Raw genomic sequence first — 13,196 nt, 5'->3', positions numbered from 1 at the left:
TTTGATGATTAAATTACTTGTTCTCGCTTCAAGTTGTTTAAGTAGTTTTCTATAGTAATAGTGAAATATCCAAAAGGGCTACCAGTAGGCCTTGATCCCCTTTCTCCCTCCTTTGGACCATGAATTGAGGACATGGCACTGCTGCTGCCACCAAAAACACGTCTTTTCCTTTCATGCAATCGCTAGTGTGATGATTTGAGTTGGAGAAGCTTATATTTGCTTGGATTCACATGCTTAGACCATCTCTTGTTCATTTACCATGGCTTGCTCACATAGTTTCCTATTCATAAAGTTTTGTTCAACACTTTTCTATTTTTAGGTTAGATTTTAGGTGAAATTAGACAAACTCGGTTTTTCAGTTCTTGCTTGGGTAAATATTAAGAAGTAGGTGTGCAGCTCACTTGAAAAACATTCCAGCTTGTCATCCCTCCATAGCACAAACTACACCAGCTCATATTTCGTAGATTCCTTCACTCATGCACCACGTTTCACCAAATTGTCCTAATTTCTCCGCTTTTGTGCAAAGTTGCTTTCTTCCCCTTTGAGCAAGTCCAACCCTCTCCTTCATTCTTGATCTTCATTAACAGAGTCCTAGAACCTCCAACACCTTCATCAAGCCTTCATTTCCTTTTTCCCACCATTTTTCCACCTTCAAACCTCCAAAAATCACTTTTCGCCTCCTCTTGTAGAACTTCCTGTAGATTACCCGAAAACTCCTGTAGAAATTCATGCAATCGATTTTTCGAAGTCTGATCACAATGGAAGTCTCCAGAAGGGTACTAGGGACTTCTTAGGACCCCTCCACACCTTCCTCACCATCTACAAAAGCCAACTCCATCCTCCTTTGCCACCAAACCTTTGCACAGTCACAATTAGTCAAATCACAAGCATAATAAATCCGCATAAAAATACTCAAAATTGCAAAAAGATGATTTCTTTCCGTTTCTCTTCAGAAGTAGCTTCAATAAATAAAATTTACCTTTTTAGTAATCAATGGCACCTATTTGGATAGTTATAATTTAATTATGAATTTGATGCAATATATTTCAACTCGATGGGGAATGGAGAGGAGGATGCATGGGCTAGGGTTTGATCCAGGAACCCTAGGCCATAGGCCTAGGTGATGCAGGTGGTACAGGGAAGGCTCTGCCGGTACGGGGTTTGGCGTAGCTGGCGAATACACCGAGGACGGTTTGGGCGGACAACTGGAGAAGGCGACAGCTAGGGATTAGGACTGCAAACATCTTGATTTCGGCGAACAGGGTTGTGTGGTTACGGATGTTTTGGTATTACTCTTATGTGATTTTCTCTGTGGTGAAACCTCTCTGGCGGTATTTCCCTTGCGGTTTTTTCTTGAAACGGTCAAAACAGAAGTGGTTTCTGCAGTTTCTCTTCGGTTTACGGTTGTAAGGCGGTCTCAGATTTTTACGGAGAGTTTTAACCATGGTAAAACAAAGCGAATCGGTTGATCTTGACCCAGCCCCGGAAGACATTCTTACTGTCTGGGGAAAGGAGGTCACGGAGAAAAATATCAATGAGATCTTAGGGCATTCAGCCAACCTTTCGTCTGCATTATTCCCGGGAGGAGGTCCGTGGCGTTCAAATCCGGCAAAAGGGTTATTGGAAGAAAGTCTGGAGCTCGCTAGCGGTTTCGGAAAAGGAGGCAGGGTTTCGGAGGAGATAAACCCTCATGCAAGACCGGGCTCGCTGAAAGACAAGTTTAGTTCTTCGCCAAACAGTAAGTCCTTTTCCCCTGCAAAAAACTTTGTTTCTTCGGGCGGTCTCGAGGACATTATCAATTTTTCCCAAAACAAAGGGGTGTGGAGGACGGTGGGGGGTGTTCAGGGCGTTGGGAAAGGTTCGGGAGATAGGAACAACCAGCCGGCTGTAAATAGATCTCTCTTTACAAAAGAATCTTTGCAGAGTTTTTCCAAGGGGGAGGGGGATTTTGCGGGTTTTTGCAAGCTTTCGAATTCGGGGGTTTCCGCAAACCCTTCTGTTCATGGGAAGGCGGAGGTAGGCGGCTCTTCGGCTTCAGGAGAAGCGGGCAGTCCTGTGGAGGGTTTGATTGAAACCCCATCAGGCAATGAGTTTCAAAAAATCGTGGATGATGGAAATTTCCATCAAAGGGATGAAGGAGGTTCGAACCCTGCCTCAGGCGGTAGAGAATCGGAGCCGGCACCAGAGAAGGTAGGGGAAAAAAGAAAGAAGGCCAAATCGTGGAAAAAGAAGCGGGTCTCAAACCTGGTTCTAGGTATGGACGTTCAGGTCGAGGATGCTCTGGATGTGGCAGAATGTACTCTTGTGGGCAGAGCAAGAGGGAGGTATGTTTCTGGAAAAATTTTAAAGCAGTGGGCAGAGAGTCAGTGGTTGGAGACCCCGGCAAAGTCATTCAGGACCGCCACGTTGGTAAAGGGCTGGTTTATGGTTAAATTCGATTCTAAGGAAGCTATGGAATGGGTCGAGGGGAGAAATTGGGCATTCGGGAATAGGCCTGTCTTTTTTAAAAGATGGTCTCCTCTGTTCGATGCTTCGAAGGAGAAGGTTGACGAAATCCCTGTATGGGTCAGGGCACCAAATCTCCCTCCGTTCTTATGGGTGGACTCAGTCTTTAAGTCAATTGGGAACCATTTGGGCACATATTTGGATTTTTACAGATCTTTCATGCATACCTTTGAAAGAGCGGTGGCGAGGATCCTCGTAAGGCTTAATCCGACGGAAGGGCTTGCTGAATCGTTTACACTGCAGTATAAGGACTATGTTTACGAGCAGATCTTAGATTATGAACTTTTCCCCTTCAGATGCCACTGCTGTCATGAGTACGGGCATTTAGCGAGGGATTGCCCGCTGGGGAAAAGAAGAAGGAAGGCACAGCACAAGGAAGAGGAATGGGAGGGAATGCTGGGGAAACCCGAGGTTCAGATGAAGGCAAACAGCACGGAGGTAGATCATCAGAAAGAAGACCCTCTTCACCTGTCGGAAGAAGGCGTGCCGCGGAAGGAGGAGATGGCGGATCGTGATGCAGAAGTCTAGTCTCACCCAGAAATGCCGGAAGCAGCTCTGGTCGCCCCATCTGAGGAAGCCCCATCCGGTATGCAGTCTTCTCCATTATTGTTCTCTGTAAATTCTGAATCTTATAATGGTGACATAGTGTCGGATGTACCTATGGTTCCAAATTTAGATGATCCTCTACAAAACATTGAATCACTATCAAAAGCTATCCCTTCTCTAAATCTGAACTGTGAGGATCTTCCTAAGAAGTGTCAGGGGTTGGGTAGTTCGTCTGCTGTCCGACATTATAACCTCAGATCTCACCATAAGAGACCCTCTTTCACCCATGACATCCTAGAGACGGTGGGTGGTCTTAGTCCTGAGACGTCTAAGGGCACCTCTAAGAAAGGCAGAGGGCAGAAATCCCTTTTTTCAAAAGCACAAGTTAAGGCAAAATTTGATGTGGCTGACGGGAAACAAATGTCGATCCCTGGGGCGCTTAGAGCAGCAAAAACCCCTGAGACGGTTATCAAATGATTTGTCTTTCTTGGAATTGCAGGGGTTTAGCTAGTAAACCCAAAAAACTAGCTCTGAAAGATCTCATCACTCGTCACAACCCGGATTTAGTTTTTCTCCAGGAAACCCTGGGCAAAAGTGCTGAAGTTGAAACCATTTTGCGATCCCTCTTTCCGGGTTGGGTTTTCATTGCACTAGATGCTGCTGGTCACTCTGGAGGTCTTGCCATTGGTTTCAAGGAAGGAAGATTTAAGGTTCAAAATTGCTGGGGATCGCCCCATGCTCTTGGTATGGAGATTCTCTCGACTGATTTTGATCAGCCTTTGTTGTTTATAAATGTGTATGGACCCTGTCAGGGTAGGGTCTCTTTTTGGAATGACTTTTTTTCTAAAGAGCTTTTAACAGATAAAAACCTGATAATAGGGGGTGATTTAAATTTCTCCCTGGGGATTGCAGAAGCTTGGGGACCCTCTGCGAGGGAAGACCCGTTGACAGATTTTTTCTCAAAAGCTCTTCAGACTTTTAAATTGATTGATGTAAATATTATAAAGGCTAAACCGACTTGGAGGAACAGAAGAACGGGAGAGGGGAGAATTGCAAAGAGATTGGATCGTTTGCTCATCAATGAACCACTGGCTTCATATATTCCCTTGTTCAGGCAATGGGTGGGGGAAGGGGGAAACTCGGATCATTTTCCCATATTCCTTGAATTCTCAAAGCCCCCTGCCAAGCCGGCCACACCTTTCAAATTCAATGCCTCTTGGCTACAGGAGGAGTCTTATCAACAGCTTTTCAGGAATACCTGGAGACATTTGGGACCAAATTCTCCGGACAACAAAGGAGGCCATTTTATGGAGAATTTAAAAAGGCTTAAGAGAGCAACCATCGAATGGGCTTCAGCAAGAAGAAGAAAACAAAATGAGGAGTTGGTTAAAATTGAGGAGGCTCTAAGTTTGCTGGAAGATCCTGAATTGGATGCATATGTAACCCAGGAGTCGAAAGAAAAAATTTTGGCTTTAGAAAAGAGTAGAGCAAAGATCTTGTTGGACAAAGAAGAGGAGTGGAGGCTGAAAAGCAGGGCCATTTGGTTGAAAGCTGGGGATGAAAATACAAAATTCTTCCATAACTATGCAAAGGGCCGGAAAAATGCAAATACTATATGGAAAATGAAAGATCCTGAAGGAAGGGAGGTGTCTTCTTTTGAAGCCATTTCCTCCTTGGGCAAGAGCCACTTTCAATCTCTCTTTTCTGATCTTGTGGGGGTCTCTTTAGCCGAAATTATCAGAACAGCCCAAGCTTTTCCTAGGTTTGTGGAAGGGGAGGAAGCTAAAAATCTCTATAGGGAAGTGGATAAGGAGGAAGTAGAGCGTATTATAAAAGCAATGCCAAAAGATAAAAGCCCGGGCCCGGATGGCTGGACTATAGAGCTATTTTCTCACTTTTTTGATCTTATTGGTGATGAGCTTACTGAGGTGGTGGAGGAATCTAGAAAGAAAGGAGAAATCTATGGCCCTTTTAACTCTACTTTCATTGCCCTCATTCCAAAAAAAGAGAATCCGGATTCTTTTGAAGACTTCAGACCCATCTCCCTTTGCAATACCATTTACAAGATAATTGCAAAAATCATTGCGGTTCGTCTGAAACCTATTTTATCTGGCTGTATTTCAAATGAGCAATTTGGTTTCCTGGATGGTCGGCAAATTCATGAAGCAATAGGGGTGGCCCAGGAAACCATCCACAGCATCAGACAAGCAAAGAAAAAAGGGGCAGTGTTAAAAATTGATCTTTCCAAAGCCTATGACAGGATTAGCTGGTCGTATCTCAGGTTATTACTGACACACCTGGGTTTCAAGGTGGAATTTATAAATTGGATAATGGGGTGCATTACAAATGAAAGTTTTTGTATTTTGATAAATGGGGCTGCCTCCCATTTTTTCAAAAGCCAGAGAGGTCTGAGACAAGGATGCCCTCTTTCTCCCTTGCTCTTCCTCCTGGCTGCTGAAGGCCTCAGTAGACTGATATTAAAAGCCAAGCGATCAGGTTTGCTCACAGGTTTGGAGGTTGCTGTTAACCTATTCATAACTCATCTACTATTTGTTGATGATATATTGTTATTCATAAATGGGAATTTAAATGAAATAAAAGTTCTTAAAGACATCATTGACCTGTTTCTGAAAGCTACAGGACTTCAAATCAATCCCAGAAAGTCTCATTTTATCATGGAAGGCTTCAACAGGCAAGAGGAAACTGCAATTACATCCTACTTGCCTTTTGAAACCTGCCATATGGATCGGCCTTTCAAGTACCTTGGGTTTTGGTTAAAGCCGTCTTCATACCGAAAACAGGATTGGCATTGGTTAGTGGCAAAAATTGAACAAAGGATATCCCACTGGAGCTTCAAGTGGTTATCAAGAGCTGGTAGATTGACTCTGGTAAATTCAGTTCTCCAAGCCATTCCGGTCTTCTGGGCAGCACTGACATGGATTCCCAAAGGGATTATTCATAAAATCAAGCAGATTTGTAGCAGATTTCTGTGGTCTGGTTCTAAGGAAGACTCTGTGCTTCCCTGGGTAGCTTGGGATAAGATTGCTAGACCAAAGGAGTGGGGAGGGTGGGGAGTAAAGCAGCTCGTGGATTTTTGTCAATCTTTGGCAGCAAAATCAGGCTGGCGAATTGTTAAGGCGGAGAACCTTTGGACTAGAGTAGTCAAAAGGAAATACATTGATCCAGTACCGCTTGAGGACTGGATCAGAAATCCAAACAAAAAAGGAAGAAATTTCTCGGTCATTTGGAAGGCAACCACTAAGGCATTTAAAATTATAGAACAAGGCTTAGCATGGCAAGTGGGGAATGGAGAAAGTTTGCGGATTGGCAAGGACCCTTGGGTAGGGTGCAATGACCTGTTTGCATTATCTCCTGGTCTGATTGCACATCTTGACGCAAAAGGAATCAAAAATTTAAATCAAATAGCAAACATGGAGTTATCGTCCATCTGGGGACAGGCTTGGAGATCAGAAGAGGACTTGGACATCGATCCCATTTGGAGAGCTGAGTGGCGGGGTTTCATCCAGGAACTAAATCGTTCAAATGTCAGGCTAAAGGACATTCCAGATTCACTGGTTTGGGCACATGCAGAGACTGGTCTTTACTCCCCAAAGGCCGGCTATAACTTCCTGATGAAAAGAAAGGGATGGGACCCCCCGGTTTGGTGGGCGAAGCCTCTGTTTAAGCTGAAATGCCCCAAAAAGGCCAGAATCTTTCTCTGGTGCGCCTTAAAAAACAAGATCCCTACTTGGGAAATTCTTCAAGCTCGCTTCAAGCAGGGGCCGAGTAGATGCCCATTATGCCTGGTTGAATCTGAATCCATTCCTCACCTATTTTTGAGTTGTACTTTCACTAGACAAGTCTGGGAGGAAACAAAAAAACTTTTGAACATTACCGCGAGATGGGAAGGGGAAGATCTATCTGCAGCTTGGGAATTCTGGTGGTCCCACTATCCTGAGAAAAACCTGAGGAACCTTCCTCCTATTGTCTGTTGGGGTATTTGGATTGCCCGGAATGGATGCATTTTTAAAGAAAAAGTCACCCCAGCGGATGTCATTGCAATTCAAGCCTCAGCTATATTAGCTAGCATTCCTGAACCGGAGAGTCCTTCAACTTCAAATCAGCGAAAGGAATTCGTCATCAGAGAAGGCATCCCCTGGGCCTTCTTTGACGGGGCAGCTCAAAACAACACCACTGGAGCCGGAATTATAATCCATCTAAGTCCCTCACATTCATTAAAAGCCTCAGTGGGTCTTGGGATGGGCACAAACAATTTCGCTGAATTATCAGCCCTAAAACTTCTCCTTTGCTGGCTCATTCATAGAAATGTCCTCACAGTTCAGATTTTTGGAGACTCTGCAAATGTTGTAAACTGGGTCAATGGGAAATTTAGATGCAGAAATTATATGTTGATGCCTCTGTTAGAAGAAATCCAAAATCTAAAGCTTCATTTTAATGTTTTCTCCATTGATCATATTTACAGGGATAAAAATGAAGAGGCAGACAGGTATTCTAAAGCAGGTTTACAGCAGATTCTGGGTTCGTGGAGGATAACAGAGCAGTTTCAGGATCAGATCCGTGTGTCGGATCTTCCACCATACTCATAATATATCTTTTTCTTTTCTGAACATGCTTGAAAATGCTCCTGAAGCAGGAGAGACAGTTTGTTTTTTTGTTTTTTGATATTATGCATTGGGCTGTTTTTCCTGAAAAAAAGGAGGCCCAGATACTTTGAGACAGTTTGGACTATTATTTTTTGATATGGCTGTACAGGCCGCGGTCAGGAGAACTTTTTAGTCTCTTGTTAAAAGTCATGGTCTTAAAGACACCACAGAGGAGATTTGAATATCTCTATGGCACAAGCAATCTTTGCTGAATGTTCACTCATTCGTTTTGTAGCTTTTTTATTTCTGACTAATAGAAAAGCTCGGCTTTTTTCTTCGGAAAAAAATCAATGGCACCTATTTCAGTAGTTTCCATCTCTTTTCTTGCACGATTAGGGTTCACTAGGGTTTGTTAGGGTTTGAGTTCCATTTCAGTTTTCATTCTCTTTCTGCAAGTAGAATAGCCCTATAGAATTATTCTTCTTCCATCACAGTAAAATATTCTTTTGAGAACTCATAGAAGTTGGCTTGAGCTCCTAGTGAACTTGTGCCAGCTGATCCAATGACAATCTGCAGTAAGAGCTAGTACTTGTGCATACAACATCATCGCTTCCAAGTTTGTTACGAGCTACCGGGTTGATAAAGTAAAGAAGGGATCCCTAGGAGTTGCAGCATTATTGCTGCAATACTAGAGCTCACCAGATATATACGACTAACAATGCTTATCAAATTCACTTTTTATTGTTACATGTATCAAGTGATGTGCATAGGTCATAGTGTAAGATAGAACACACTTATGTTTAGTTTGTAATGGACTCTTCTGTGTAATAATGGAAAAAAATTAACTAGGGAACTGCGAGGAAGCCAAAAACAAGGTTTTGAACCATGGGATATTCCACTTTCGATAGGGTAGTTTGGATTCTAACTTTGCAGGGGAATTATTTATGACACATTTGTGGATACTAAAAGATCCAAACTGATGATCATTTTCCTAATTGTGACAAAATGACATGTAACAAATTCCGCCCTAAAGTGTAAAGTTAAAAGAGATGTTTGATGACTGAAGCACTTTATCATTCCAAGGTTTGGGTTAGAGAATGTAGTCAGAGACCTAAAATAATCAAATAAATGTTACAATGCAATTTCAAATCATCGGTGAGGTAGGCATTCCCATACTCAGAGTATAAATGTCTCAAAGTTATACTATGGAAATACATATGAATATCCATTTCAATAGAAGACATAGTATGGACACAATGATCAATGGATATATGTTTACAATCATGAATATTTAATAACTCTGTGCAACCTGGATGGATCAAACTAGATCCAGGGTCTTGATCTCCATCTCTCAGTTCATAGTATCAATTTAGCCATGCGAGTGAATGTCTCATGGTCAAACATGGTAGAAACCACTTGATTATGGTTAATGATGTGAATCATTAACAAGTGCAAGAGATACCGTCAATAATGAAAATGGTTCTCAAGGTACTTCCAGTACAATATATGAAGTGTCAATCAATGTGTTGATGTCAAACATTCATAGAATCATTATATTGAAGGTCAATGATGAGAACCTATCATCGAAGGCAAGAAACCTTCCATTAAGGCATCTAGGCTCTAAGGTCTTGAATGTTTCTAGATCAAATTCCTAGGTAATGATCTGAAGTCGATAGGAAGCGACCCGTCACAGGAGGACCTACGATATGAAACTTATGTCATGTTTTGAAGAATAACAGTTTAGAGTAATCTAGGAATGAATCAAGGATTTTTTATGTTATTTAAGGCTACGAATGGAAATGTAATTTGAATGAAGTTATACTACTCTTGAACATATCAATGACACGACATGATGAGTTGGCATCATTTGACTCAAAAAGAATACCCAAGCCAACTGAAGATTGATCCAAATCTAAGGGGGGGGGGGGGGCTCAAGATCCAAAAGATTGAATTTGATCTTTTGGGGGGGAGGCCCCCAAGATTTGAAAAAATTGAAATTACCAAAAGAAAAAGAGTAGATGCCCAATAAAAAAAATCGCAAAGATTCTTTTTTTATTAAAACAGATAATAATTGTAAGGACTACATTGAGGTGGACAATCTTTCCTTTTACAAATTGTAAATTGTTACTTATAGTATTATTAAGTTACAATACCAGGGGTCAATTCCATGGGTGAATGAAGACAATGGGTGGATGTCACAATACCATAGTTCAATTCCATGAGTGAATGAATACCATGGGTTGATGTCATAATACCACGGGCCAAATCAATGGGTGAATGAATACCATGGGTGGATGTCACAATACCATGGGAAAATACCATGCGTGAATGAATACAATGGGTAGATGTCACTTACAATACCATGGGTAAATGCCACTTACAATACCATCGGTAAATTCCATCGATGGATGAATAACATGGGTGGATGAATGTTGGCATTATGATTCAGGTGTTGTCCTTGATGGCAAACCCATTCAGGTGATAAATCAAGAAGGACGCTGGAAATATGTTCAGCCAGTGCGTCCCTGCAGGTATACCATACAGAACCCGCGTCCAGGGACGCAGGCCAGCCGTTCAGGAGGTGCGTCCGCCCAGTGCACACATTTCAAGGCAGAGAAAAGCACGTGGGGGTTTCTTGTGTGGTATCTAGCCGACGGTTTTGTGTTTCTATGGTGTCGGCTCGTGGTATTGTTCCATGTTTTGGGGAGAAGCTTGCCTATATAAAGCAAAGGAGTTCATTTGGATTATGCATCATCTTGGTTGAATATCTTTTGGGGAGATCTAGTCCAGATCTATGAAGGCGAATCTTCTAATGGACTGTGATCTCTATGGCGCATGATCAGATCTGTGGATCTAAGTGTTTGGGTTGGTTCTGAAGTCCTCTTATCTTCTATATCTGAAGGGACGCAGATTCAGTGAAGGGAAAGTGCGCCGGGACGCAGTACAGTAAAGGCTCAGGTGCGTCTCTGAGGCAAAGGACGCGGTGCAACTGTGTTATTGGGTGCGTCTCTGAAGCAAAAGACGCGGCGCGACTGTGTTATTGGGTGCGTCTCTGAAGCAAAAGACGCGGTGCGACAGTGTCTTTGGGTGCGCCGGTCGCAGCTAAGCATAGAGGAACAGTGCGTCTGCACGCCGAGCAGCGGAAGGTAGACTGCGTCCAGTCGCAGGCCACAGAAATAAAATATGCGTCCCTGTCTTGAGATGATCTGTTGACTATATATTTCTATTCGTAAGGTGTTCTGGGTTATTTCTGTAATTACTGATCTGATATCTGTAGTGGACTGTATCTGTTGTATACTTGTTGATCATTTGATTCTTCATGAAAAGAAGTAGGGGGTTGTAGCTCCCTTCCAGGAGAGACTGGAAAACGAGAGAGAGTTGTAGCTCTCTGCAGGTTGCAGCCTGCGTGCTGATAAAGGACTGCACCAGCACAAAATCATTGTAAAAAGAATTTCTTGAAAGAAGATAGAGACATATTGCAGCAGGTGGTTTTCTCCCGCATTGGGTTTCCACCTTACATCTTATGTTCTTTGGTGTGACTGTCTATTTTCTTTATTCATGCTCATTGTTTTATGGTACTGATATGCAAGAATAATTCAAAAGATCAAATAAGGAAGATTTGGTAATTTGCTAGATAATACTGATTCACCCCCCCTCTCAGTATTATTTCCAACAATTGGTATCAGAGCAGGTCCTTCAGAAAAGCTTGATCGCTTGAAGGTAGATCGTTCATCATGAGCAAATACGAGAGAGAAGCATCAATCAGGCCACCCGTCTTCGATGGGACAAACTTCAATTATTGGAAGGTAAGAATTACTGCATATCTTCAATCTCTTGGTACAGAAGTTTGGAACATTGTAGAAACAGGCTATGCCTTTCCTTCAGTTACTCCTACAGATCCAGCTGAGAAAAAGCAGTATGAAACAAATGCAAAAGCAGTCAGTACTCTATTAGGAAGTATATCCCAAACAGAGTTCATGAAGGTCATGCACTTCAAATCAGCAAAAGAGATATGGGACAAAATGATCACTAGCTATGAAGGAGATGAACAGGTAAAAGAAGCTAAACTTCAAACTCTCAGGATTCAATATGAGACTCTCAAGATGTACAATGATGAAAGTGTGGCTAATTATTTTCTTCGGGTAGATGAGATTGTTAATTGTATGAAAAATTTGGGTGAAGAAATAAAAGAGACTATAGTAGTTCAAAAGATTCTAAGATCATTATCCCCCAAGTTTGAATCTAAAGTATCTGCAGTAGAAGAAAAGGAAAATCTCCGTGTTCTCACTATGTCTCAGCTGCATGGAATTCTAACTGCTTATGAAATGAGAAAGGGAGGTCCATCAGACAGAAGGGAAGCCGCTTTTAAAGCATCAGGCAAAGAAGATCACTATGAAGCAAGTCATGTTCCAGAAGAAGAGGAAGAAGAATCAAATTTTGTCAGAAATCTTCAAAGGGGTTCTGGAAGGTTCAGAGGTAAGCTACCTTTCAAATGCTTTGCTTGTGGAAGAGTAGGTCATTATGCTGCAAAATGCTCTTATAAGGATAAAGGAAAGGAACCAATTAGATGGAACAAGAAACAGAGTGCAAATAAGAAAAGCTACTACACCCATGAAGATAGTGATTGCTTATCAAACAGTGATGAAGATGAACAAGGTAATAAATATAGGTTGTTAATGGCATTTGAAGATGATGATTATGAGGATGCTGTAGATGTGGATAACCTTTATGATGAAATTACTAGACTCAAGAGATGCATAGAAGAAAAGAACATGATTATTGATACTCTACAATTCCAAATTGATGAAAAAGAAAAACATCTTGAAAAATTAGAAGGTGAAATTGTTGGTCTTAGAAAAGAAATTGAGAAAACAAAAACTATTAATCTCAAGTTTGTCAAAGGATCTGAAACTTTGGATGAGATTATCAGTGTGCAGCGGTCTCCACTAAATAAGACAGGTTTGGGCTATAATGGAGAAACTTCTCAAGCATCCACTTCAAAAAGTTATCTTGATGCAGCAAGAAGAAATGAGCAAGAGCACAAGGAAGATCATCAGGTAAAGCAGGGACAAATGTCAAACAGAAACTATCAAGGGCAATCCAGCTCAAGGGTGAACAAAAGCCACAACCAGCCACAGGTAAAATCTTCTCAATTTGGTTCAAGAATAGATGAAAATAGAAATTACAATCAGTTGGCTGGTAGATCCAATAATCGCAGAAGCTTCTTCAATGGACAATGCTTTTCTTGCCATAACTTTGGTCACAAAGCAGCTCAATGTGTTGCGTATAAAACAATCATGACTAGGGAAGCTCAAAAACAAAGAAGTATGACAGGGATTACAAAAAGGACCTATAACAACTTTTCAGCTCTTGAAAATGAAGTTGAATGTTCTATTTGCAATAATTTTGGACATAAAGACTTTGAATGCAGAAGCAGGTTTCCGGAAAGAAAGGTACAAGAGCAGAAAAAGGAACAAGCCTCAGGCGCCAAAACATGGAGAATAAAGGAACCTCAAACAGAAAGATGTGGGATAGCATTTT

General features: G+C 41.8%; 1 protein-coding gene across 1 annotated transcript in view; it reads left to right on the top strand.

Annotated features, from left to right (window-relative positions):
• Positions 1-3,045: 3,045 nt before the first annotated feature.
• LOC149173610 (uncharacterized) overlaps positions 3,046-13,196 on the top strand; it is a 45,446-nt gene continuing 35,295 nt past the window's right edge. Inside the window, exons 1-5 of the mRNA XM_089426752.1 lie at positions 3,046-3,516; positions 3,630-4,979; positions 5,118-5,332; positions 5,450-5,547; positions 5,692-7,558. Of these exons, the coding sequence (XP_089282878.1) occupies positions 3,046-3,516; positions 3,630-4,979; positions 5,118-5,332; positions 5,450-5,547; positions 5,692-7,558 (4,001 nt within the window). The remainder of the gene's footprint in view (positions 3,517-3,629; positions 4,980-5,117; positions 5,333-5,449; positions 5,548-5,691; positions 7,559-13,196) is intronic.

This window comes from Pinus tabuliformis, chromosome 4_2 (assembly GCF_031772625.1).
Source record: "Pinus tabuliformis cultivar Carrire ecotype Pingquan chromosome 4_2, CPIR1, whole genome shotgun sequence".
NCBI lineage: Eukaryota > Viridiplantae > Streptophyta > Pinopsida > Pinales > Pinaceae > Pinus > Pinus tabuliformis.
This window is presented reverse-complemented; position numbering and strand designations above follow the sequence as displayed.